The 24,918-nt window shown below is 39.7% G+C and overlaps 1 protein-coding gene across 3 annotated transcripts in view; it reads right to left on the bottom strand.

Moving 5' to 3' along the window:
* Nucleotides 1-24,918, bottom strand: part of BICD1 (bicaudal D homolog 1 (Drosophila)) — a 312,684-nt gene that overhangs the window by 33,886 nt on the left and 253,880 nt on the right. For all 3 annotated transcript variants that reach the window (XM_006902178.1, XM_006902179.1, XM_006902180.1), the window contains exons 5-6: nt 18,738-19,829; nt 641-792 (exon numbers count right to left, since the gene is read on the bottom strand). In XM_006902178.1, the coding sequence (XP_006902240.1) occupies nt 641-792; nt 18,738-19,829 (1,244 nt within the window). The remainder of the gene's footprint in view (nt 1-640; nt 793-18,737; nt 19,830-24,918) is intronic.

Genomic DNA, 24,918 nt, shown 5'->3' with positions numbered 1-24,918 from the left:
ACCGAAGTGCCCATCAACGAATGGATAGAGAAGCTCTGGTATATTCGCACAATGGAATACTATGCTGCATTGAAAAACAAGGAACTCATGCACTATTATTCAAAATGGGTGATCCTGGAGGACATTATGCTGAGTGAACTATCTCAGTCACAAAGGGACAAATACTGCATAGTGCCACTGTTGTAGAACAAGACTGATATCAGGGTTGGGATAAGACTGAAAAAAATTGGATAAGTTATGTATACTGCATTGAAACAGATGAGGGGGAGAACAGTTTAAAAGAGATATATGATTGGGTATTATGATTATGATAAGAGTCCAGAATGAAGGTTGCATAGTGGAGTATACTTGGGGGAGAGGGGATAATTGTATACCAATGTAAGAATTTTTCTTTTACTTTTCAAAGAGAGGGGCAAACTGGGGGTGGGGGGGAATGGTGGAAGAAAAGTGAAACAATGAATGAATGGAAATCCAAAAATCTCTGTAAATGTTCATTAAAATTAATAATTTTTTAAAAAATCATCTTTTTCATGCCGTTCCCTTCTAGGTATAGCACACTTCTGTCAGTTAAAATAAAAAGACAATTTTGAAGTTTTTTCCTCATGCACAACACCCAATGTTAGCAAGGAAACTCTATTACCTTGTTGCAAACATTGCTCTCAGGGATGAGAAGGTTGCTGCATCTTCTTTCAAAGCCTTCAGTTCATTTCTAAGTTTTGTCATGGTTTCAGTCACCATTGCTTTTTCGTTTTCATATTTGTTCTTGAGATTAGCTAGTGCCACCTCAGCTGTCTGGAGTAGAAAAATCAGAAAGCTTACATAATTTTAGACCATACTTATTTTTTTCATGGTGAATCTATTCAAAAGAAGAGACATTTCCATTCTTTCATGAATGGAAAGTTAAATTGATTTGGTTAAGTTTTATATGTATAAAACTTAAACACACAAACATACAGGACCATCTTCCTTTAATATAAAAATGCAGTGGGGATTCATAATGTTGTTAAACTGTCCTAGAAACCAGCTGTGCAGTCAGTACCAGGCGCTGAGGGAAGGATGGTATACGTCAGTAACGACTTAACACAGATTTGTAAGAGTAGGAGATTTTCTGGTATGTTTTTAACTGTCAAGTTGGAACTAATCCATGTCTGACTCTCCAGTGACTTTTTAGAGGCAGTAAATCACATGAGAAGAGACTGGCCATCTTTTCTCCTGCAGAGCAGCTGTTGGATTAAAACCTTTTTATTGGAAGCACAATTCTTAACCACTAAGTCACCAAGGCTCCCTGAAAGAGCTTTCAGCTAAGAAGAGAGTCAAAATGAAAGGCCTATTAACTTTATCCAAGAAGAATATTATCAAGGAGAAGTTGAAGAAGCATAGCTTTTAAATGAAATATTCTAGAACTCAAAAATTCTTTTTTAAATTTTTTTGTACTGAACAAAATGAACCATTTTAAAGAAATCAATATGGGGCATTTAGTATTTTATGGTGTTGGGAAACAACCACATCTACTTAAGTTTATAGCATTTTCATCAGCCCCCCCCCCATCTCCTTTAGCCTTTTCCTGCCTACCCTTTCCTCATCCCAGCCCTGATCACCACCATGAACTCAGATAACCACCGTGAACTCAGATATTCTTGTGTCACATATGTCTGTGGGCTAGAAATACAAAGAAGAAAAACACAGACCATTACAACTAGAACAGAAGTATACAGTAAAACATAAATCCATATTATTCTATTTTTAAAGGAAAAACCCCACACTGAATCATTGACTTATTTAAAAATAATGAATTATAGTAAAATTTAATTCATCATATCCATAAGAGTACAGATTTCAAAATAATGAGTAAAAAACATGTGATTGTATTGGGGATTTTAGCATGCTTGAAATTTTTGGAATTGATACTACCTCAAATAAAAAGTGCCTGACATTTTGCTTTGACAAAAGGCTTGATGTTTTTCATCTTGATTTCTCAAAACTGTTGCAAGGTTATCTAAAAATCACAACTTTAGTACCTTGTCATTTTTCTTTTTAAATAAAGGGGGAAAACATCCTTGGCAAACACTACAAAGGTAACTGACTGCATCACTTCCAACAAAGTTGTTATTTGATGCTGGAAAAAGCAAAAATGAAATATCAAACTAGGGAAAACATGTCTCCTTTTCAAAGAGTAAGAAAGGAGGTTAAAGATGAACAAAATAAGCTTGGTTCTAGCCCCACCTTGAGGTGATTATGGGGAATTTCTCTGTTTTGGTACTTTTGCCGTAAACTAGTCAAAACAGTTTTAGTCACGGGTTTTGGTTGGGAGGATGGGCAATCTCCTCCCACACCGTTAAACTACCTTTGAAAACCCACTGGAGGGCCAGCTTTGGGCCAGTTCTGACTCAATGGTACAGCAACTAGAATAAACACATTCTAATCTTCAATAATCTTTGTTTCCCCCTTCCTTAAACATAGCCAACTGGGAAGGAAAAGATTTTGTGGTCACAACCCTATACAAGGGGGTCAAGACAAAGTTTTTTTGTTTTCACAGTAGGGGTAAAAGGCAGGTGTCCTCACCTTTCTGCACCTTTTTTTCAAGTAAGACATCTTCTGCAGAAGTGAACTAAAGGGCGATTTTTCTGTTCTGCCTTGTCTCTGTTGTGACATCAGGACACATTTCTAACAACTGGGAATCGCCTGGGATAGCCCATTCTCTTTGAGGGAGAGCTTTAGCCTTCTTTCAGGAAAGAGACACATCCTGTAGCCCAGTCACCACAGGTTTCAGATGAGAGGGGCTAAAGCTTCCCCAAAGAGCCAAATAAACCCAGACTCCCAGCAATGCGAGTGAAAGGCCTTATTTAAATTCTGCAGTGAACAGGCAATTCCATGCACTGGCCAAGAGGGGAGCAAGCAGCAAATTCCCCTTTGGTGATTCAGATATACAGGAAAGGTAAAAACAAAACAAAACAACACAGGTACTCTTTTACTTAAAGGAGGTGCTCAACTGGTTCCCTAACTAGGAAGGAGAGTGTTGTTGTTGTTGTTGTTATGTGCTGTCGAGTCACTTGCGACTCATAGCGACCCTGTGAGGAAGGGGAGTAGGAAACCTAAAACAAAACACACCAAAACAATAAAACAACCATACCAGAAAAGGCAAGATGGAAAACAAGAATTCAGTTAAAAGGAATGCTAGAGAAAGAAAAAATAAAAAGGAAATTCCTCTAGAGAGTCCACTGGGAGTATTGTTAAAGTAATAGAAAGAAAATCCATGGATGAAAGAAACAAACAAACAAAAAGATCAACAGGGACCCATTCTTAAACCATCTGTTTTCTGGTCTAAATTTGACTCAAATGAGGATTGGGTTTGTCAACTTCTAATTAAATATGTAAATCATAAAAGTCCTGCTCCTCAGGAAGAAACTGACTCTTTGTTGGAAACAGGGTCAGTTATCCTTTTTCTTTTTAAGACTAAGGATAAGGAAGGAAAAAAAGGAAAAGTAGAACATGTCCCAGAAAATATTGCCCTCCATTAACCCCCCCCCCCTTCCCTTTATAATTCCATCCTCTAGCTTGAGTCTCAGGCTTTGGCTGAGGATTCCACTCCTTCAGATAGAACATAAGAACATAAACCAGCTTCCTTGGGAAGAATTCACTCCTCCGGAAGCAGTTATAGTCCCTTTCACAACCCCCCCCCCATCAAATACCCCTCATTACCGAGATTTAGAAGGAAAATTGAGCAATGTCAAAGGCTATTAAAAATGTCTCTATTTCCCATTTTCCCAAAGGCTCAGTCTCAATCTCAGCCTCTCTTCCCATTAAGGGAGGTTCTCTTAGAGGAGAAGGAATCACAGTTGTTAATGCCCCCTTAAGTAGCTTTGGCATAAGGAATTTTTAAAAGGAACTGAAACCATTACTAGATCCATATGGAATAGCAGACTGAGTTGATAAGTTCTTGGGTCCCTAGTTATACCCCTGATCCTCTTCTGGAGGAAGAAAGCACAATCACCATGCTTTACAGAGCAGCAATGGCTGCCTGGAGTGAACACCCTGCAGCCCTGGGTATCAGTTAAAACTCCCTAACCAGGGCCTTCAAAGGAACAATAACTCTGCAGCTCACAGAGATAACATGAGAGATCTAAGAGAGATGATAACAGAAGGAATCAGAGAGTCAGTTCCTTGTTCCCAAAATGTATTCAAGGATTTCAATATGAAACAAGGGAAAGATAAGGAGCTTGCAGAGCCTCTAGATGAACTTAAAGGGCAAATGAAGAAATATGCTGGGATAGACTTAGAGACACTTTGGGGGCAAGGAATGTTAAAGCTCCATTTTGTCCCTAATAGTAGGCTTGACATTGCAAAGAAATTGTAGAAGATAGAAAACTGAAAGGACAAGCCCTTGGAATAATAATTAAAGGAGGCTCACAAAGTGTATGTAAGGAAAGATGAAAATCAGCAAAGACAGAAAGCTAAGCTCACACTGTCCACCCTTGAGCAGGCAACTCAGAGAATAACTAGTAGCCAACAGCCCTTGAGGCCCCAACCCCTACTGTTCAAACCAACTGGAGGCCTGAAAAACCAAAGACAATCAGAAAAAGGAGAGAGAAAAATGCTTAAAATGTGAAGAGGGAGACATTCCAAGAAGGAATGGCTGGAATGAAAAAGAGAAATGAAAGTCATTCTTCTTAATGACCTCTGATGAGGAATATGGCAGGCAGGGGCTCTTTTATGTTGATAGGTCCAAATATAAGCCTTTAGTAAATTTAGAGATGATGTTGTTATTGTGTACTGTTGAGTAGAAACCAACCCATAGCTAACCCTCAGAGGGTTTTCAAAGGCAGTTACTTACATGGGAGGAGACTGTCTATCTTTCTCCTGTGGAGCAGAACCTCTGCAGTGGATATGAACTGCATGCCTTTGGGATTATAGTGAAGCTACTTTCCACTAGGGCACTAGAGTAGAACTACAAAAAGAAATCGTAATCTTTATATAATTTCTTTTTGCAGGGTAGACTCAGGAGCTTCTAGATCATCTCTTTCTAGCCAATAATCTAGTCTCTTATGTTCATCTGAGGAGGTTCTGATTTCAGGGGTCAAAGGAGAGGGATTTAGACACAAGATACTTGAAGAGACCACTGTTAGGTTCAAAGAGCAAATAACTATCACTGAGTTTCTTCTACTTCCATAAGCAGGAACGAATCTGTTAGGAAGAGATTTAATGATTAAGTGGGTTTGGACTTATATCTAAATTAGGAATCCTTCAATCTTCTAACTTCATACGGAAAGAAACAAGTTGAAACCATTATCAAGGCAAAGGAAGGAAATAGAAGGGGATTACGAATACCTCCCATTCAGATTAAACTGAAAAATCCAGGCAAAGTCACAAAAAGAAAACAATGCCTTATCCCTCTTGAAGGAAGAATAGGACTGAAACCCATAATCAAGGGGTTGATTCAAGACAAATTCTCAAACCTTTTATATCTCCATATGATACTCCAATCTTGCCAGTTGACAAATTGCTGCACACTTTTAAATTGACGACCTTGCTTAGAAACACTTTTTCTTTTCCGCTATAGCCATCATAAATGGCAACGTGTTATTAAATTAGACAGATCATACCATCTAGTCTAGGACCAAAAGCCTAGAAATAAAATTGTGCAAAACAAACATCCTATAGTCCTAATCCCTACACCGTGTTCAGCAGGATCCCCTGCAGTCATTAGTGGTTCATTGTTATTAATGTGAAAGGTGCTATTTGGGTATATCCTTCAGCTGAGGACAGTAGAGACCTTTCTCCTTTGAATGAGAAGACCCACACATGTAAAAAGCAACAATACAGATGGGCAATTCTTCCACAAGGGTTCACTGATTCACCAAATTTATTTTGTCAAATTTTAGAACAATCTTGGAAAATTTCCAAAATTTCTTGGAAAAATCCCCCCTTCCCTCATCCTTGTTTCTCCTTCATTATGTAGATGATCTGTTCTTCTCCAGCAATGACCAGAAGATGGCTAAAGTAATCATTTTGCTGTTGTTGTTATGTGTCGTAGAGTCGCTTGTGACTCATAGCAACCCTATGCAGAACAGCCCTAAACTCTGCTCTGCCCTGTGTCAATCGCACTGTCTCCAATACACCCATCCAATTAGCCCAGTCAATGAATTAATCCACCTCCAATTAGCCCAGTCAATGAATTAATCCACCTCATAGAGGGCCTTCCCCCCCTGTGCTGTCCCTCCACCCACCCAAGCATAATGTCCTTTTCCAAGGACCGGTCCCTCCTTACAACTTGTCCAAAGTATGTCAGATGAAGCCTCAGGATCCTTGCTTCCAAGAAGCAGCCTTGTGTAACCCTCTCCAGGGTGAATCTGTTTGTTTTCTTAGCAGTCCACGGTACTCTCAATACTCTTCTCCAGCACCACAACTCAAAGGCATCAATTCTCTTTCTATCCTCCCTAGTCATTGTCTAACTCTCTGATGCATAACAAGTGATTGCAAAGGCCATGGCCTGTATCAGATGCACCTTAGTCTCCAAAGTGACACCATTGCTCTTCAGTACTTTTGAGAGGTCCCTAACAGCAGAATTTCCCATCACAATATGCCTTTTAATTTCCTGGCTGCTAGTGCCAAGAATCTTGACTGTGGAGCCAAGGAAACTAAAGCTGTGGACAATCTCAATCTCTTCACCAACCATCCTGATGCTGCCAATTGGTCCAGTGGTTACAATCTTTGTCCTCTTGACATTGAGCCTCAATCCGTATTGGAGGCTACAGTCCTTGACCCTCAGCAGCAAATGTTTCAGGTCCTCCTCAGTTTCAGCAAGCAGGGTTGTGTCATCTGCATAACGCAGATTGTTGATAGATCTTCCACCAATCTTGATGCCACATTTCTCCACATACAGCCCAGACTCCCAGATAATGTGTTCTGCATACATGTTGAAAAGGACACATGCCTGGTGTATGCCCTTCCCGATTTTGAACCATGCAGCGTTTCCTTGCTCTGTTTTGATGACTGCTTCTTGGTTCAAGTATATATAGGTTTCGCATTAGCACGATCAAGTGTTCTGGGATTCCCATTCTTCTCAGAGTCAGCCACAGTGTGTTATGATCCACACAGTCAAATGCCTTTGCATAATCAACAGATTTTCTAAATTTTCCAGGCTCTCAAAGACTATATATCTCTAAGAATCAACTCCAATTTTCTGAACTCAGTAAATATGTGGGGCACCTAATCAGCCAAGAGAGACCGGAGTTAGAACCCAATAGAGTAAAAGGATTCTAATTTTACCTTTACCAAACATCAAATAAGAATGAAAGCCCCTTGGGTTGGCTGGGTACTGTCATACATGGATTGATTTATATGGTCTAAAAACAAAAAAAAACCCCTTTATCTTAAGCTAGAATAGGAAGGGCCTGTTCCTCTCTGGACTACTGAAGAAATCCAACAAATAGTGGAATTAAACAGTATTTCAATATGGCCTCTCTCTTGGCACTGTCATCATAAGAACAGCTTTTTCATTTATTTGTAAATTTCAACAAAGAAGTTGCCTTTGGAGAACTTAACCCAGAAGCATGGGGGACACTACCAGCCTGTGGCCTTTCTATCTAAACAAATAGACCAAGAGACTCAGGGATAGCCAGAATGTATCCAACCTGAAACAGTCACTGCCTTGTTAACTCAAAACAGCAGAAAATTAACCTTTGGAGAAAATCTGACAATCCATACCTTTCAATAGGTAAGGGCAAAAAGGGGAACGTAGCTTATGGATTTCAGAATTATTATGTACATTATATAATATTCTATTCTATATTATGTTGTTGTTACGTGCCATCAAGTTGCCATAGAGACCCAATGAACTAAACTCTGCTCTATCCTGTGCCAATCTCATTGTTATTGACACCACTACCTCTATTACCCCAGTGACTGAATCAATCCATCTCATCAAGTGTCTTCCTCTCTTGTCCCTCCCTAAGGACTTATCACTCCTTGCAACAACAGGTCAGACAAAGCTTCAGAATCCTTCCCTCCAAGGAGCAACCTGCTCTTACTTTCTCTAGTATGAACTGTTTGTTCTTCTAACAGTCCATGGTATATTAAATAATCTTCTCCAGCACCCTAGCTCAAAGGCATTAGTTCTCCTTCTATCATCCCTAGTCCATTATCCAGCTTTCTAATGCATAGCAAGTGATTGCAAAGACGATGGCCTGGATCAAGCACATCCAAGTCTACAGACTGGCATCATTGTTCTTCAGTACTTTGGAGAGAGGTCTCTGACAACAGACTTTCCCAATGCAATTAATCTTTTCATTTACTGGCTGCTGTTACCAAGAGTGTTGATTGTGGAGCCAAGCAAACTTAAGCTGTTGACAATTTCAATCTCTTCTCCATCTATCATGATGCTGCCACTCAGCCCAGTAGTGAGAATCTTTGTTTCCTTGATGTTGAGCCTCAATCCATATTGAAGGCTGCAGTCCTTGACCTTCTGCAGCAAGTGCTTCAGGTCCTCCTCAGTTTCAGTAAGCAGGGTTGTGCCATCTGCATAATGCAGATTGTTGTTGAGTCTACCTCCAATCCTGATGACACATTTCTCTTCATAGAGCTGAGCCTCCCAGATAAACTGTTCTGCATATAGATTGAGAAGGTATGGAGATAGGACACATCCATGGTGTGCACCCTTCTCACTTTAGAACCATGCAGTGTTTTCTTGCTCTGTTCTGACGACTGCCTCCTAGTACAAGTTTCACACAAGCACAATCAGGTATTCTGAGATTCCCATTCCTCACAGAGTCAGGCACAGTTTGTTGTGAGGTAAACTTAATAGAGAAGAATCACTTACCTTTTATTATTGATAAGGCTCTAAATTTAGCTCCCTTTTGATAAGGAACACAAAGGGCAAGACCTCTGAACATCAATGTGTATAAACATTACTGATTATCAAACAAAACCCGGACCTGACCTTAGGGAAATCCCATTCAAAACTGGACATCATCTTTTTGTAGATGGATCTTCCCAAATGACTGAAGGAAAGAATCACAATGGTTGCTCTATAGTGAATGGTGAAACCCTTACAGTGGTGGAGTCAACTTCTCAGTAATTGGCCAGTGCAAACTTGTGAATTGTTTTCCCTAAAAAACTGATAATTAAGGGAGGGTGCAATTTATATAGATTCAAAGTATGCCTTTGAAGTAGTTCACTCTTTTGGGAATATCTGAGCAGAGCAGGGATTAATAAGCATCTGAGGATAAGATCTAATACACAGGAAATAATACAGGTTTTGGAGAGCTTAAAATTACCTAAAGACATAGTGGTAGTCCATGTCTATAACAACAAGAAGCCTCCACTTTTGAGCACAGAAGCAATAAACCAGCTGATGAAATGACTAAACTAGTCACTTAGACCCCAGAAATACCTATCCTCCATCTGACACCTTGTCTTCCAGCCCTGGTTGCTGACACAATCTTCAATCAGCATGAAAAGGAACAACACAAGAGAATAGGGGCAGAAAAAAATTCAGAAGGCTGGTGGCTATTGCCTGATGGGAGGCAAATGCCGTCTAAACTATTAATGAAAGAAACTGTGACACAACTGCACCATGGCAGCCTTTGGGGTTCTCAAGCAATGTGTGTGCAATCTGTTGAGTTATGGCTGAATGAGCATTTATATCTTAGCTAAACAAGTTTCTTAAGCATGCTTGCTGTGCCAAAAACACAAGCTGTAAAACAGATACCACTTGGAGGAAGGAGTCCAGGGTTATATTCTACAGAAATGCCTGAGATAGAATATCTCAAATACCTCCTTGTAACCTTACCCTTTCCAGGAGGGCCTGACAATAATGAAGTTAAAGTCCTGTGGAAGCTGTAGTGCCCCAGTTTGGTTTAATTAAGAACATTAACTCAGATAATAGCAGTCACTTTACTGCTAATATAATTAAAGGAGTAATACAGGCTCTTGGAATTAAATAGGAATACTATGCCAGCTTGAATCTTCCTTCTTCTGGTAGAGTAGACAGAATCAATCAGACTCTAAAGAACCACCTTATTAAATTAGTTTTTGAAACAAAGTTATATTGGACTAAATTACTTCTATACCTTCCTATTCTTAAAAATGGAAACCATCCTCCAAAAGACATTGCTCTATCCCCATATGAAATTAAGCTTCACTACTGACATTGCTACTTTTGAGAGAAATGATAAATTCCTCAGAAACAATACTGGCTTGTCTTCTACTCTACTTTATCTCATGGAAAAGGTCTACTGGTGTAAAACCCATCCCTCGAGTTCCCAGTACACCCTCATTACCCTAGTGATTAGATATTAATCAAGAGCTGAAAGGAGGGAAAATTTGAACAAACCTGGGAAGGGCCCTTGTTGGTGCTTTTAATCACAGAAACTGATTTGTAGAGCCAAAAGAGGATGGACCTACCATACATGGGTGAAAAAGTTCCCTGACATTCTTAAAGAAAGGGGACCATGATTACAGGACCGAAACCTACCACAATGTTGTTGTTGTGATGTGCCGTTGAGTTGTTTGCGACTCATAGAGACCCTATGTACAACAGCCCTAAACTCTGCTCTGTCCTGTGCCAATTGCACTGTCTCTGACGCACCAATCCCGATTATCCCAGTCACTGAATCAATCCACCTCATAGAGGGCCTTCCTCTCCTGCGCCGTCCCTCCACCCTCCCAAGCATGATGTCCTTCTCCAAGGATTGGTCTCTCCTTACATCCAAAGTATGTTAGACGGAGCCTCAGAATCCTTGCCTCTAAGGAGCCACCCGGTTTAACCCTTTCTAGGACAAATCTGTTTGTTTTCCTAGCAGTCCATGGTATTCTCAATACTCTTCTGCAGCACCACAGCTCAAAGGCATCAATTCTCTTTCTATCCTCCTTGGTCATTGTCCAACTCTCTGATGCATAACAAGTGATTGTGAAGACCATGGCCTGTATCAGACGCACCTTAGTCTCCAAAGTGACACCATTGCTTCTCAGTACTTTGGAGAGGTCCCTAACAGCAGACTTATCCATGGCAATGCGCCTTTTAATTTCCTGGCTACTCATCTTACTGTATCTTTGCTGTACTATGCCTTCCTCTTCCCCTACCCTTACATTTTCTAATCTCCACCCTCCACCCACCTTCCTGGAACCATTCTTTAGTCTTTAAAAAGAAAACACAAAACAAACACAAACCTCTCTTTTTCCCCTTTCAATAAATTATGTGTTTTCTGTTCCAGAAAAAAAAAAAATTCCTGGCTACTAGTGCCAAGAGTGTTGACTGCGGAGCCAAACAACCTAAAGCTGTGAACAATCTCAATCTCTTCACCATCCATCCTGATGTTGCCAATTGGCCCAGTGGTGAGAATCTTTGTCTTCTTGACATTGAGCCTCAATCTGTATTGGAGGCTGCAGTCCTTGACCCTCTGCAGCAGGTGCTTCAGGTCCTCCTCAGTTTCAGCAAGCAGGGTTGTGTCATCTGCATAATGCAGACTGTTTATAGATCTTCCACCAATCTTGATGCCACATATCTCCTCATAGAACCCAGCCTTCCAGATAATGTGTTCTGCATACAGTTTGAAAAGGTATGGAGATAGGACGCATCCCTGGTGTACACCCTTCCCAATTTTGAACCATGCAGTGTTCCCTTGCTCTGTTCTGATGACTGCCTCCTGGTCCAAGTACAGGTTTCACATTAGAATGATCAAGTGTTCTGGGATTCCCATTCGTCTCAGAGTTAGCTACAGTTTGTTATGATCCACACAGTCAAATGCCTTTGCACAGTCAATGAAACACAGATAGACATTGCTCTGGTATTCCCCGCTTTCAGCTAAGATCCATCTAACATTAGCTATAATATCCCTAGTACCACGACCCCTTCTAAACCCAGCCTGGACTTCTGGTAGTTCTCTGCTGATGTGCTATTCCAGCCGTTTTTGGATAATTTTCAGTAGAATCTTGCTTGCATGTGAAATCAATGAGATTGTTCTGTAGTTTCCACACTTTGTTGGGTCACCTTTCTTTGGAATGGGAACAAATATAGATCTCTTCCAGTCAGCTGGCCAAGTGGTTGTTCTCCAGATTTCTTGGCACATCTTGGTGAGCACATCCAGGGCAGCAGCTTTCAAAATAATTTAATCATCCTTTTCTTTCTCTTCACCCCCTCCCTTACTGTAGGACACTTTACAATTAACATAATTCAGGTTGACTCTCCCTGACTATTCAGTGTGATGCTAGTTCCATCATCCCATGTGGATGAGAGGGGTCTCAGAGGCAGTTATCTAATGTTGATAATAATTTCTGTTCCTTTAGAAGAGTGGGCAGCAAACATAAATACAATGTCCTTAGGGGCCTTTGTAATGATTGAGATATTTGGGGGATCACCAACTTACAACCCACCTTCTACACACTCTATGAGAGCATTAAAGAAAAATGTCTCACTTACATGAGGGTCTACCTGTCCCTGCTGAACAAACTTTACAGTGCAACTCGTTACTCCTAATTATAAATAATCCCCAAACTATGATCAGATAACTTGCAGTAATAACAATCTGTGGCTTGGGAGCCGAGATTACAGGAAAGTATCCGATAGAAGTCTTCTTTCTGAAATTAATCTAACAAAATTAAGCCCTACCCGTATTAAAGAAGAAGCTCAAACACAAAATCCTAGACATAAATAAATCAAATCCTCCCTTCAAATTCAGGAGATGACCCTTTCAAAGTAACAACTATCTAAATTAAAGACCTGAAACAAACTGTAGCAAAAGAAACAGTGTATAAAGATATAAATGCCTAGCTGGAATGGATTAAATATTCTGTTAGGACCCTGAATAAAAGCGATTGTTACACATATATGATGGGAAGGCCAGAGCCTTTCCATTAGGATGGTCATTGGACCCTATGTGTATGGACTACATGATTGCTCTTTTCAAAGTCCCTATTTGGGGGGAGGATATGTAATGAAACTTGCCAATCATTGTCATTATTGTTCCTTGAGGTTAAGGGTCCTGGGGTTCAGCCCCCCAGGACCATTACACCAGGAGCCTTGAAAAACAATTTCACATAGTGCCTCCCTAAGTTTGGGGAGAATTTGGCATTCTTGGGAAACCTAACAGGATACAGTGAGCATCAGCTTTTTGAGCAGCTCCACAGGAAGTCTACCCTTACCTTTTGGCAAGCAGATGTTTGCTGGTATTGCAGGGAACAACTATTTGAAGTCTTACAGGCACAGCAAAGCAGCACTTGTGCCCTAGTACAACTGGCCATCATTTTTACCTTACATTCAGACCAGCCACAAGTCCAACTGAAAAGCATTGGTCCAAGAAGAGCACAGCCACTCGTCAAGGCTCCTTTGACCTTCAAGTCTGTACTGATGCAATTGGGATACCGAAGGAAACCAAAGAGCATCATGATTTGAATCAGTTATACTTTGGTGTCCACCATTAACAAGAAATGTAGACTGGATTAATGACATGTGTGATAACCAACAAATTTGTGCAGTGAAAACCCTAGTCAATGGGGGCAGATACACGGTTTTTTGATTTTGCAGTATGGGTAAATGGTGGTGCCTGTGCCTTTGTGCACATTTTTTTTTCCATGTAAGATACCCTTCTGCAGAAGTGAATTAAAAGGTGCTTTGCTGAGATTTTTTTTGTTGTTGTTCTGCCATGTCTCTGTTGTGACATCGGGACACATATCTAACAAAACCTAGCTTAGTACCTAAAAGAAGTAAAAAAAAAAGTAAATGAATTAATATGTGAAATCAGTATATATTTAGGGCATGCTCATTTGGTGTTCACTGTATGCACATTAAATACAACATTTCTACATACTATAAATAACAGGATATTTGTGTAGATATATCTAACATTGATATTTTTCTTTAGAAAAAGTTAAATATTGATGAAAAAAATTCTATTACTAATAGAATTTACCAGGGAGACAATAGTTTATTTTAACCCGCTCATTTCTATTTTCTTTCTGTTTGAAAGTGGAAGCTTAGCTTAGGGAAAACGTCTCTAAGTGACAGAACTTTGTTTTTTAAAAAAAAAACCTTGTGTAGGTGACAGAATAAAAAAAATTAAAACACTGACGTGGGAGAGTTTATTGGTTTACTTTCAAAGAACTTTCTTATTAGCTTAGATTAAATGTAAATTCAGATTGAAATGAAAAGATGTAACACGTTTTGTTCTGCTTTGTAATGAAATTTTTAAAATATAAGTTCAAGAAGTTATCCAGAATATAAAATTTGACCTGGAGGAAAAGAGCAGATGTTTAATTTTGACTTTTAAAATCCTTAGGCACATATTCATCAATTAGGGCAAATAATGAAGTTAGAGCTGTGAAAATAAGTATATAGCAAATTTATAAATATGGAGAATAACAGAGAAGCAAGTCCTGAAGTAGAAATACAAATTCGTCCTATTGTGAGAAATGCCCTAAACGACTTAACTTTTTAAGTATTCATACCCCTCCCACCCCAACAAGTTATGCAAGCCTTCTTCAGAGGTTAAGTATAGAGCATTAGTGTGTTTTACTGCTAAACTAAAGGTCAGTGGTTTGAGACTGTCAGTCACTCTGTGGGAGAGAGTTGCGACAGTCTCTTCCTGTTAGGATTTACAGCCTCTGAAACCCAATGGAGAGCTGCTATGAATCTATGAATCAGAACTGATTCTCAAGTTGATAAACAAAATTTGATAGGGTTTGGTTATGCCTCATTAGTGGTGCTCTGGGGGGTACAGTGGTGTAAGAGTTGGGCTACTAAGTGGCAGTTCACACCCAGTAGATGCTCCATGGGAGAAAGATAAGTCAGCTCCTCTATAGAGTTATAACCTTGGAAACCAGGTGGGGCAGTTTTAATCTGTCCTGCAGAGTTGCAATTTATTACACAACAATGAGTTTATTTATTTCTAACCTATTAGTTCTGCAATGTCTGCATTAGCCACATTGCCCACATTCTGCCAAAACTGACTTTGTAAATAATCTTTTTTTCCAACCACAGAGGTTTTCACAACCACTTCCTGAATATATCATCCTATTTCTGTGTCTCTCTACCTACCACTCCTCATGGCTGGAACTATCTCCTCATCCTCCTCCTCTGGAAAATGAACCACATCCTTTAAGAATCAATTCATTTAAAATTGCATCTGTGAAGTCTTTTTCAAATTTTAAAGAAGATAGGAGTCCCTAGGTGTGTAAAACAGCTAATACAATGGCTGTTAACTGAAAGGTGAAAAACCCCCTGGTGTCCAGCTGATTCTGTCAGTAGCCCTCTAGTCAGCTTCTGAGGTTGTCAATCACCCAGAAGGAGACTACTCATCTTTCTCCCTTGGAGGTCCTGGAGATTCAAACTGCCTTTGAGTTTACAGCAAAACGAGCTATGGAGGCTCCTAAGCAATCTGGATCCCAAAACCCCAACATTTGTAATCCTAGTGAGCACAATTCTACTCTGACACACAAGTCACCACAAGTTGGAACTGATTTGAGACCAACTGGTCAAGGAAGCATGAGTCGATTTCTCTGTTTATGTTCCCACAACTTGGATTATAGCATGTAATCCAAACTGTTTCTAATCTGATACCCTACTAGGCATTGAGCATCTTCCCCCCCCCCCATTCTCATCATCTAGGAGGTTTGGCACATAAACTTTTACTTACTTCCTAAGTAAACTTTTACTTCATATTGTTGTTGTTATGCGGCATCAAGTTCCTTGTGACACATAGCTACCCTAGGAACAATTACGCCTTAAACCTGCTCTATCCTATGCCAACCTTATTGTCTCTGACACACCTCTGCTCATTATGCTAGTCACTGAATCAATCCATCCTCTTCCTCTCTTGCGAGTCTCCACCCTTTCAAACACGATGTCTCTCTCCAAGGACTGGTTCCTCCACACTTGCAAGCATGATGTCTCTCACCAGGGACTGGCCCCTTCTTGCAACATGCCCTAAGAATGTCAGATGAAGCTTCAGAATCCTTGCCTCCAAGCAGCAGCCTGGTTTCACCCTCTCCAGGATGAAACTGTTTATTCTCCTGGTAATCCATGGTTTATTCAATATAGTTCAACATACTTCTCCAGCCTGACAGCTCAAAGGCATCAATTCTCTTTCTATCATCCCAAGTCATTGTCTAGCTTTCTGATGCATAGCAAGTAATTGCAAAGGCTATCACCTGGATCAGGGGCAACTTAGTCTCCAGAAAGATGTTGCTTATCTTATAGACACCTATAAAAATAATCTTTAGGTATATTAAGAGATTTAGAGAGAATATAAAATGCCAATTTTCTCTTCCAAGACCACTAAATTCTCACCTCAGCCTTACACATTCTAAATATGTATGTTATTAGTAGATACTTAAAGCTATGTATGGCACACCAGCTTTACAGTGTTAGGCTCAACACTATTAAAATGCAAACCAAATGCATGACTAGAAATACATTTTCATATCATTTACTGAGTTCATTAGAGATATGACTCTAATGCAATGCAAATAATACCATAAACCATTGTGGAAATAAGACTCAGCTAAGAAATGTTTTGGTCTACATTGCATTTCTTGTTTATACCATTTAAAGTGTTCATTACATTCCTTACTCTAAATAGGTATTCATGTATTGAATACCTACTAAACAAAAATTGGACCAAATCAGTTGCCACTGAGTTGACTCAGACTTGTACGAAAGTAGAGATGAGTTTCTTAGTATTTTCTATAAATGTTACCCTTTATAAGGAGATGGCCAGAACTTTCTTTGGAGGAAACTCTGGATGAATTTGAATAACTGACCTTTCAGTTAGTGGTCATGTGCTTACCTGTTTATGCAACCCCGGGATGCCTCCTACTAGCCTGCTGTCACTGAGTTGACTTTAACTCATAGTGATCCCATTAGCTAGTGAATTTTATATCCCTACTGAGTAGTTTTCATGAACTATATAATCAATGAATGAATACTTCGTCTCAAATTATTCTCCCTTGGATGACCAACTATGCCTATTTATACCTTTGTGTGAGTTAAACACCTTAAAATTGAGTTTTGTTAAATATTCAACTTTCAGGAAAACTTTCAGAAGCTTTACCTGAATGGTTTGTCCAAGGATGTCCAAGATACATGTCCTTGCTAAAAATCTGTATCAGTCTTATCTGACAAGGTAGAATGTTGGTTATTTATGGAGACTCAGTTCTTTGGGTCTTTGAATTAGAGCCAAGTTAATCATTAGCAAATGTCTTCATTCTAACTTCAAAATGGAATAACTCTTCTCATACTATCTTCATCTATCGTAATATTTTCTATTTCTCTGAAGTTGTTGTACAAGATAAAGTCTGATTTTACCCTTAGATGTATATAAAATGTAGGTCTAGAGCAAACAATATTGGTTCTGGCAAAGATCTCCTTTCATGGTCTTTGAGAACAGAAAATACTAGAAAACAGTATGCAAATGATACCCTTCAGACAAAGGCAAAACAAAAAGAAACTCTGGATCTGAAATTAACCCTCCTCTCCACAGAGCAAAAGGTCTTTCACTTGTTAACCAGCACTGCTTGGATTTCCAAGAGCATATTTGATGCTATGTTGTTTTTCTTTACCATTAACATTCACTCAGGATCCTTCATAAACATAAGTCTTTCATGGCTTTCAGGAGAAAAATATAGGTGTTTAACATATTTTTTCTGCCTTTATTCTGATGTATTCCCATTCAGAATAGAACAAAAATTCAGTCATCTAGGTGGTTGAGTCAGGCAGGTCATGTTCTAACATTTGCGTTTATTCCAGAAGAGTTAGGATAATAATAATAAGGGGGGGGGGAACCCAAAACAACCAAGCCAACCTCCCTACTGCTTAAGTTATTACTCCATATTTCAAGTAGGCAATCAAATGATAGAGGCAGCACTTGTGTGCACGTATGTATATTTTGTCTTATATTGCTAATGCATCTGCAAAGATTTAGTTTGGTGTTAACAATGAAAGGTTGCATTCAAGTACGTCAGCAATAGTTTCCCATTGCTGGCTGATACTTCATCCTTAAAGACTCTAATTCAATCACTTATCTAGTGCTTGATTTCTCTAGGTTTGGAGAACTTCTTCTCTAACATCTTATTAGTGCTTCTACAAAATGAGTCTTGAATCTGAACCCTCAGCTCCAAATTGTGAATTGGTTACTAGCTGACAGATTTCTTGCAGCTTACCTATCTTGCTCTAAGCTGTCAGGCAGCATTCGTCTTTCTTAGTGTATCTCCTGGAAATAAACTCCACACCAGCCTGGTCTGCCACATTCCCATCTGCTGCACTCACATTCACTGACTGCCAGGAAGCTTCTCAACACCACTCGAGTTTCATCTCCAACTGGATCTTTTCTTCCATTCCTACTTTGACTTCTTCACCTTGACTTTCACCTCCACCTAAGAAGTACTGATGGTGCAATGGTTAAGAGTTTGGCTGCTAATAAAATGTTGGTGGTTTGAATTTGCCTCTGTAAAGGTTACAGTCTAGAAAACGCCATGGGTCAGTTCTACTCTGTACACATGGAGTCGCTATGAGTCAGAACCAAACTAGATCCACTTTCACCTCGCTCAGCATAGCTACTCTCTCTGTGTATCATTCACGCACTCAAAAATGATTACGTTCTGACTGGCACTGCGGGTGTAGTTTGTTTTATTTTTCCACTAATCAGATATCTGAACTCATTCTGTTGATAGCCGGATACGGTCAACAAAATCAAGAAATAAATGAAGAGGGCTTTGACTAGCATTCTTTACCAATTGAGTTAGATTACCTGTTTGTTGGCTTTCAACACTGCCCTCAACGTGGCGATCTGCTCTCTCTTGGTGCTCAGCAGGGACTTCAGCTTGAGGATTTCTTCCATTAAGGCTTCCTTGTCTTTATCGATCATGGGGGCCAGCTCCCGAGCCGCTGCTCTCTGGCGAGAGAGTTGCAAGGACCGGTCTACAGCTTTCTGTAGATGCTTGATTTGGTCCCGGATTATGGCATTAAGGTTGTAGATGTTCATTGGCTCTTTGCGAATGTCACTCGTATCTAGTACAGGAGATGATGGTGGGGCAGTAATAACAGGCGAGATTGTGGGAGTCTTCGTTGGACTCGGCTCTTTGCTGGCTTCAGTGTTTTCTTTTGAAACTGGTTCGGATGAGGTCCTTGTTTCTACTGGGGATGACACACCTCGTCTGGCCAACCGTGGCGACAAAAGTCCCCTGGGGTCATCAGGCCCTTTCAGACTGCCACTACGGGTGACTCTGCTTTGCCGATAGTAGTCCAGCATAACCCTGTTGGGTGTTTCATTATTGCACAGACAAACGTGGTGGTAAAGCTGAGCTAGCTCCTCGCTAAATGTCACTAACTCATCCTGGGCTGTATTAAGGGTATTGTGGTTTTCATTGGCTATACTAGTCATCTTTTGCAACTCCTTCTCCATGTGGACCATCTTCTCGCCACTCTCCTTGGTGGTCTTCTCAAGGCTTGTCACCTGTTCATCGTACATTTGGATTTTAGTCTCATACTTGGCCTTCTCGTCAGTATAGTTTTCCACTGATTTATTATATTTCTCCTTTAAGGCCTTGATTTCAGCTTTCAAATCAATCACTTCAGTTACTGCCACCCTATACTTGCACTCAAGGATCTCTAAGCCATTGATGTCCACCTCGTAGTCATGGGCCTCCTCCCCCGAGTCTCGGCCCTTCTCCCCGTCCAGCTCCTTGAGCTCTTTGCTGCTCTGCAGGCCCCTCATGGCATTGACATGCTCCGTCAGCCGGTGCACCCGCTCATGCTGCTCTGTCAGTGCCCCCTTGGTGTGCTCTAGCTGTGTCTGTGACTCCTGGAGGTTTGCCAGGAGAATGGCCTTTTCCCGCTCCACCTGCAATGACAACAGAAAGTCAGTGAGTGACTTCAACACAATGCCAAAGATGAACGTAATACATTCACCATTAGGAACATATGCATTTTAAATGACCGCAGCAGAGCCAATATTTCAATTATTTCAAATTAAATGGAGTGTACTTAATGCACTTTAGTAATGCAACCTTATTTTAGAAGTTCTGGTAAGTCAGTCTGAAAATACATAATATTAAAAGAATTTAGCTGCTCTACGCTACCCATTAGGGAGCTCCGGTGGCATAATCTGTAGGGAATTATGCCACTAACCCAATGGTCAACCCTCTCTCTGGTAGTTCGAATCTATCAGCAGTTCTTTGGGGAAAAGATGGACAATCTTTTCTGTGCTATTTGTAGCCTTAGAAACCCAGTGGAGGGTCAGCCATGCATCAGTTCGGACTATGCAACAATGAGTTGAAATTATTCACCCTTCCGTACCTACCAAGAAATTAAACTGTCAGCCAATAACCTTTCTTGTATCCTTGACACACTTGAAGAAACATGGAATATCTTCAAGGGATAGAGCAGCATTTGGCACAGACTTTAGGAAAGCAGATCCTTTGTTCAAGTAGGGCAGGTGACTATCTCGCAGTGCTTATAAAGCATCTTTTTCTTCTAGTGTTCAACAGAAATTAAGTTTAACTATAAGACTTTAGCTTATTGAATAATGCTAAGTACCTTAACCACTCTCTTAATAACAAATGTCTAATAATTTTAATTCTCAGAATGCACTCATTTTGATCAATTTTACTATAAAAGTCATAGAATACAGAACTTTAAACTTAGTATTTTTATATTAATATTAAAAGGTTTTAATGTTTTGACAAAAGATCTTAAAAGTCACAGTTCAGTTGAAATTCTCCTCATTAATTTTTAAGATTGCTTTGCTGGAGTTCAGTTTGCACAGTCATTTTTAAAGTTCAACACAACTACACAAACTAATGACTACCTATACAGTATTTTAGTGTGAAACAACCATGCATGCTGTCCTGGCAGAAACTGCTGCTGAATATTGAGCTAATTCTGAAATCTAATAGCTAATAACCATCCACTCTGCATTTCAACCCACCTGCAAGCAAAACTTCTTTATTATGCACATACAGCACTAACATCTTAAATCAAGGTAGTTCCCCCAAATAAGGTTTGTAATCTGCTTCATCTACACTTCTATGCCCTATCAACCTTGGCTAGATAGCTTTATCCATTTCTGTATCCCCTTTTGTAACACCTAGTGTGCATTTACCCTTTCTGCACTATACAAATATCCTGGTCTCTGATAAAATGGAGACATGAGGCTGCCTAGAAGTCATAAAAACCCCTCTTCACTTTATCAGCTGATGCAATCAGAACTTCAATAGTGGTGGTGGTGGTGTTAATTGCCTTCGTTGACTCATAGTAACCCTATGAAAAAAAGGCCTACAGCCCCTCTACAAATTTAAAAGCCCCTCTACAAATACCAACATTTATCAAAGTTCATAGAGTTTCCAGAGGCAAGTTATTTAGGAAGTGAATGCTATTCCTGTTTCCAAACCTGTCATAATGTTATTGTTGTTATGTGCCATTAAGTCGCCTATGATGTAGAACAAACACTTTTTATCTATATCCATTTTCCCCATTTCTACAGTGTGTCAGAATAAACTACCTTTTCTGGACTTTTAGTAACTGCAGTGGTTTACTGAGGTTCTTCGCCACCCCCCACCTCCCAACCACAGTATGATCAAGTACAAGGTTTAAAGTACCATTTTGCTTTTAAGATTACTGACTAGAGTTTTTTAAGTTGTAGCTTTAAGTGATAGCATAGGGCCATCTATACGATCAAAAATCATATGAATCAACCCACTGCCCTTGACTCAGTTTTGACTCATGGTGAACCTCTATTGGGATTCCAAGCAGTAAATTTAATTGAGAGCAAATTGCTTTGTCTTCTCCTTCAGAGCACCTAGTAGATTCACTAACCTTTCCTTTTGTAAACTAACATGTAACACTAGACTACATGACACCACTACTCCTGATATGACTGATTTATGTTGTTGTGCACCACTGAGTCAGAACAACCTATAGCTGGACTTCCAGTGGGTTTTCAGAGGCACTTAATTTTGTGGGTGAGATTGCCCATCTACCTCCTATGGAGCAGCTGATGGATTCAAACCACATGCCCGTGGGATTGCAGCACAGCTTTTTATCACTCGATCACCAAAGAAAATTATATTGGTCTTTGTTGTTGTTATGTGCCGTCAAGTTCCCTGCAACTCATAGTGGCCCTGTGTACAACAGCTCTATCCTGTGCCAACCTTATTGTCTCTAACACACCTACCCTCATTATCCCAGTCACTGAATCAATCCATCTCATTGAGGGTCCTTCCTCTCTTGCACTGTCCCTCAACCCTTTCAAGCATGATGTCCCTCTCCAAGATCTGGTCCCTCCTTGCAACATGCCCAAAGTATGTCAGACAAAGCTACAGAATCCTTGCCTTCACGGAGGATCCTGGTCTTACCCTCTCCAGGACAAACATGTTTGTTCTCCTGGCAGTCCATGTTATATTCAATACTCTTCTCCAGCATCACACCTCAAAGACAACTCGTCTGTAGATAATTCTATTTGCAATGCATGTTTGTGCAATGCACTAGTGTCTGTATGAAGGATCTTGTTAATTAGTTTAATTCTTCCCAGCTTTGTGTTGCTGTGGTGTTTGAAATATTTTAGAAATTTCTGGATACTCTATAAGAATATATTAATCTCAGTCTAGAGATTATGAAACAAATGTGTGCATCAGCAATTTCAAGCTAAGTAAACACATCAATTAAAACAATACAAAGCTTTTAAAAAAACATTTAAAGAGCTCAGTGTATTTCAAGCCATAATTACATCTGAAAATAAAAATAATATTCAGACTTTGACCTGAAAAATTCTTTGTTCTCTCTTGTTTTAATAGGAAAAACATACAGGGTCTAGAAAAATCTGGCTGTTTCCAAAAATAACGACCAGACCAAATAGTTGCCCTAACTGTACAGAGACAATGGCATTTCAGATACATGTCAGAGTCCTAGATTTAAATGTCACCCTAAATTTGGGATACTGGGTAGGACTCATGTGAGCATTTTCCTCCCAGAATGTAAAAGAATACTTAAACTCAGATGGTATTTTAAAACAAGATCTAAAAAAGTATCTTTATAAAAGAAAACAAAACTGGAACCCATTATACAAACAACTAATTAACCCCTTATGTTTTCATAATTAACAATGAATGTTTTGTAATTAACATAGCTTTATCATCTCATAGCCCTGACAAAAAACCTGCACTTCAAATGAATTCATTTCCATTTCAGCACATGTACTAAGGCTGCTGAAAACAGAATATACCAAGAAACAATGGGGCTGTGGCGTCAGAAATCTCTGGTGTCGAATCTCTGTGCCAATCAGCAAACAGACAAACTGTTGCTATATGCAAATGATAAGATTACTTACTCAGAAAACTCCAAGGACTCAACTCCTCCTTTTAATTACAGAAGCAGGCATAAGCACTTTAAAGAAAATTACACACAACTTTTTTCAGGGTAATAAAAGAAAGGAAACAAGTAAATTATCTTTGACTACTCAAGGATCTGTTTCTTCTCTTTATCTTAAATCAAGAAAGAAAACGGGCAAGTAAGAAAGATCTAGGGGAAGTGCCCAAAGCTGTTTGTAACCCCCAGCACCCCAGGAGACCTTGTTAGCAAGAACTTCTCTGGTGTACTTAACCCTTTAGGGGTCAGAGACTCGGAAAACTGCTGACAAGGAATTGCTCTTGGAATTGGATCTAGGTTGTTTTCAACTCAGACCCCCTGAAGGTCCCTCATTTTCAAGGGTTTCAGGTGTTCCTGGAACATGTCCTAGTCCAGCAGACCTCTTATTGTCACTAAACCCTTCAGAGATCCTTCAGAAGGAAACTAAGAAAAGTAATGCCATTTACAATAGCCAACCACAAATTGAGATACTTGGGAGTGAACCTAACTAGAGATACAAAAGACTTGTACAAAGAAAATTACAGCTCATTTCTGCAAGACACAATAAAAGACCTAAGTAAATGGGAAAATGTACCCTGTTCATGGATAGGAAGATTCAGTATCCTGAAAATGGCAATCCTATAAAAAGCAATCTACATATTCAATGCAATCCCAATAAAGATCCCATACTCATTTTTCAAGGAGATCAAAAGGGAAATTGTTAAGTTTATTTGGAGAGAAAAGAGACCTTGAATAAGCAAAGAACTTTTGAAAACCAAAATGAAGTGGGAGGCATAGCACTCCCTGACCTCAAAGCCTATTACACAGCGGTAGTAACCAAAACAGCATGGTACTGGTACAATGACAGGCACACAGACTAATGGAATAGAATAGAGAACTCAGAAATGGACCCATCTATCTATGGTCAACTGATATTCAACAAGGAAATAAAATCCATAAAATGAGGAAATGACAACCTCTTCAACAAATGGTGCTGGCAAAACTGGACTGCTACACGCAGAAAGCTGAAACAGAATCCACATCTCACATCATACATAAAAATCACCTCAAAGTGGATCAGAGACCTGGGAGTAAATCCCAAAATTATAAAGATGATAAGAGACAAACTGGGACCAAGCTTAGAAGGCTTAACCTATAGTATAAAAAGACTACCAAATACAGCCAAAAAGGCACAATCTGTAGGGGATAAAATTGATGAATAAGACTTTCTAAAGGTTAAATCTCTGTGCTCATCAAGAACTTTTTCCACAGGGTGGAAAGCAAGCCTACCAACTGTGAACAAACATTTAGCAATACCATTTCTGACAAGTCTCATAAAAAAAGTTTACAGAATATTCTTTGGCCTCCAGAAGAAAAAGACTGATAACCCAATTATAAAATGGGCAAAGACATCAAAACAACTATGAGATATCATCTCACCCCAGTAAGAATAGCAAAATAGAACAGCAAGCAACAAATGCTGGCGAGGATGTGGAGAAACTGGAACTCTTATTCACTGTTGGTGGGAATGTAAGATGGTGCAACCATTGTGGAAGGCAGTGTGGCGCTTTCTCAAAAAATTGCAAATA

The sequence above is a fragment of the Elephantulus edwardii genome, unplaced genomic scaffold (assembly GCF_000299155.1).
Source record: "Elephantulus edwardii isolate Elephantulus edwardi_28Jun2011 unplaced genomic scaffold, EleEdw1.0 scaffold00377, whole genome shotgun sequence".
Taxonomy (NCBI): domain Eukaryota; kingdom Metazoa; phylum Chordata; class Mammalia; order Macroscelidea; family Macroscelididae; genus Elephantulus; species Elephantulus edwardii.
The sequence above is the reverse complement of the archived record's forward strand: the minus strand, read 5'-3'. Positions and strand labels throughout refer to the sequence as shown.